This window comes from Sinocyclocheilus rhinocerous, unplaced genomic scaffold (assembly GCF_001515625.1).
Source record: "Sinocyclocheilus rhinocerous isolate Xijiao unplaced genomic scaffold, SAMN03320098_v1.1 scaffold3132, whole genome shotgun sequence".
In the NCBI taxonomy this organism is placed as follows: domain Eukaryota; kingdom Metazoa; phylum Chordata; class Actinopteri; order Cypriniformes; family Cyprinidae; genus Sinocyclocheilus; species Sinocyclocheilus rhinocerous.
This window is the reverse complement of record NW_015652320.1, coordinates 17212-20755: the sequence shown is the minus strand read 5'-3', so window position 1 is coordinate 20755 and position 3544 is coordinate 17212. Positions and strand designations below refer to the sequence as shown.

General features: G+C 35.0%; 1 protein-coding gene across 1 annotated transcript in view; it reads left to right on the top strand.

The window, feature by feature from the left end:
• The first annotated feature begins 2849 nt into the window (after positions 1-2849).
• The window catches only part of LOC107714815 (stonustoxin subunit alpha-like), a 10902-nt gene continuing 10207 nt past the window's right edge, over positions 2850-3544 (top strand). Inside the window, exon 1 of the mRNA XM_016520778.1 lies at positions 2850-2940. Coding sequence (XP_016376264.1) covers positions 2850-2940 — 91 coding nt within the window. The remainder of the gene's footprint in view (positions 2941-3544) is intronic.

The window sequence follows — 3544 nt, the reverse complement described above, 5'->3', positions numbered from 1 at the left end:
TCATTTGAATGCTGACTATCACACGTGATTGGTAGCCAAGGCATATGGTTTATATAATAATTTAATAATTATTATAATAATTAATATAATAATTTCTTAATTCAAAATAAAATATTTAATGAATCCATCTCTGATAATCACGGGTCGCTATGGTCACGCAGGTTTGTTTACGCATTAAACTTGTGGCCACGAGAAATGGATGCTGTTCCCTCAACATAGCATCTCGAGACCACGACATAATATCATGTCGTGGCCACGACAAAACTAAGTGAACCGAACATGTCACCTTACGGGCATCGTAATACAGGCATGAATCTTGAATGTTTAATATTATATTATTATATTATTATTATATTAGTCATCTTCAAGAATTGGCTAAAAACACATCTCTTCCATCTTTATTTGACCCTCTAACTCTAGCACTATCTATTCTAATTCTATTCTTTATTTAAAAAAAAAAAACTTGCCCCTTATAGACTTGCACTCTATTTATTTACTAACTGCTTGTTTCCTTTAAAAAAAACTAACACTAGCATCTCTAATCTTTTTGCATTCTATCCTGTATTTGTTTTCTTTTTTTATTTATTATACAATTAACAAAAGCAAAAAAGGCCTCTAACACTAGCTTGCTCAATTCTTTTTTCTGTTTTATCTGTTTTATTTTATTTATTATATGATTTAAAAAAAAAACCTTGCTACGTGTACTGCATTAAGCTAACTGAGACTTGTAATAACACTTGCATATCATTGGTCTTTTGTTGATTTTGATTGCTTCCATTGTCCTCCTTTGTAAGTCGCTTTGGATAAAAACATCATCCTTAATACATGCTTAATCTTCATTCTGCTCTCTGTTGTTCTGTTGTCTGTGTTTCTTTGTCTGTTCACAGCACTGTCCACATGCTGTGGTATCGGCATTTGGTATCGGAGCATTTTTTGAGTAAGAGAACGAGTACAGGAGCGCAGTATCAGGCATCCCTACTAAATACCAATTCAGATGCAGCTTCTGAAAAAAAAAGATGGCTGTTGTAGCCATAAAGTTTGTGTATTAAATGTCTATCTGATGCTTTTCTCATTTAACACAATAGTAATTTACATTTACATTACATTAGATTAACACTAGAACCGCCAGGGGTCGCTGTATACCTAAAACCACCAGTGGGTAAATTTGACCCACGCACATGACAACTGTTTTTATATGGCTAAAGAACATATTATTTCACTGTATTATGCTACTGTCTTCACAAAGGAGTGTCTAGAGTAATGAAATGATTGTCTAGTCATTAACTATACTTTTGTCCTGTTGTTTTATGTTCAAGGCTTTTGTAACGCAGGCTACACTAATCACTTTTTATAACGGTCAATATAAACTAAACAAGCCTGCACTGACAATGAGAATTAGCAGGAAGTAAATACATATTTGGGTGGTGTAATATTACAATACATGTCATTAATCAATATATTAAGATAACTTTATAAAGATATACGGTTTTCTCAAAGCACACGGACAGAAAGCGGCTGTCACAGCATGTGAGTACTAGACTAAGTTCTCATTCACACACAGGTTTACATTAAAAACACACATGAGTTAAAAACAGTCGGTTATGTCTGTGAAGGTAAACAGCTGAGAAATTAATTGCATGTTTATTTTAGATCTGTGGGGCAGCAGCAATATACAGTAAATAAATAATTAAATCCTCTGCTCTCTGTCTCCTCTGAGGCTAGGACTCTAAATAGTGTTCTGTGCTCATCTGTGCAGCCAAAAACAGAACAGTTAACATGTTTTGCTCAAACTTTCGCCATGGCATTAGAACTGGTTCACCATTGTCGCTTGCAAAATCAAAATGACGGCGCCATTGGTTTAAACTTACAGATTAAGGGGCGGTAATATTATAATGAGATCCCTTTGCCACGTCACCAAGGGAGCGAAATCTGACACGCTCGTTTTCTCAGACGCTTGCAGAAAAAAGGCTTCCCAAAACAAAGTTACTAGGTTAATCATTTTCACGTTTCCTTGGTTGGTAGATGCACCAGGGACCTGATTATAGCGCTTAAAACCTGGAAAAGTCCGATTTTCATGTTATGTCACCTTTAAATTACTAAAATATCCTATAGACAATAATGCGCAATAATAATTCACCACACTGCATTGGATGTATGATGCGATGACAAATTCAAGCGCACAGCTTCACCTAATTAATTATTAAATTGTTTAGTTATATCATTTATAATTTGAATAAAAGAACAACACCAATAAACTTCGGGTAATCAAAAAATGGTTTATTCATTATATCATAAATTAGATTTTTTTTTCCAGGAAACGGGCAGACTAGAATAAATAGCAACACAGAAGCGAACACTAAACAATTGAAATGGCAAAACAAAAATTAAATAATTAATCCAAATTTTGAACAATTATGAGTAACGTTAGGCTAAAACATCTAAATATGATACATTGATCGCCGTCAGATGCCGAGCCGACTCGAGACGCATCACTTATCTCCCCACCATCAGACTCTCCATCGCTCATGGCATTTAGTGCTTCTAATACCTCTTCAGCATCCATAAATCGCCTTCTTTTACTAATTTTGACTTTGTTTATGAAACTGATAACCGCTAATTTAGTGAGTGAAAAGCGTTGCCTAGCAATGTACAATGTTAAAACATAAGCGGCAAGAACATGACAGCGCGAAATGACTGAGAGACTTGAATGTTTTTTGAAAATCTATTATTTGAAAAACAGCTGCGGGTAAAAATTTCCCCCCTTGGCGATTCTAGTGTTAAACGTTTTAATCACTTGACAGCCCTAGTAATAAATATTATATATTTTTCCTTTTTTCTTTATTACGGCCATGGTATCAGAACCAATTGAAGTGGCAGCCCTAGGAAGACCTCTGTCTCTTGGAATGCTTTACGACTGCCGTGAAGACTCTTTCATTCCAGGTGGTGTATCTGCCTAAAAAACTAAATTAAAGATTTGGTCCCACTTTATATTAAGTGGCCTTAACTACTATGCACTTACATCAAAAATAAGTACAATGTAGCCTATTGTGATATTGTATTGCAAAACACTTCTGCTGCTATTGAGGTGGGATACGGGTAAGGTTAGGGACAGGTTTGGTGGTATGGGTAGGTTTAAGGGTGGGTTAAGGTGTAAAGGATGGGTCATCTTTGTAATTATAAATGTAATTACAAAAAACAATTACAGATGTAATTACATGCATGTATTTTTAAAATATAAGTACAATGTAAAAACATGTATGTACACGATAAGTGCATTGTACCAAATGATTAATTGAAATGTAAGTACACAGTTGTTAAGGCCACTTAATATAAAGTGGGTCCAAAGATTTTTTTTTTCTTTTAACGAAATACTTCAACAGTACATCACTTAAGCCCCGTTCACACCAAGAACTATAACTACAAAGATAACGATATTAGCATCCACACCAGCGAGCGATATCGTCTGTTTATTCCAAGCGCACGTGCGTCTGCTGCTTTAAATTCTTGAGCTCGTTACAGCAGGATGGATTCTGATTGGCTGTCG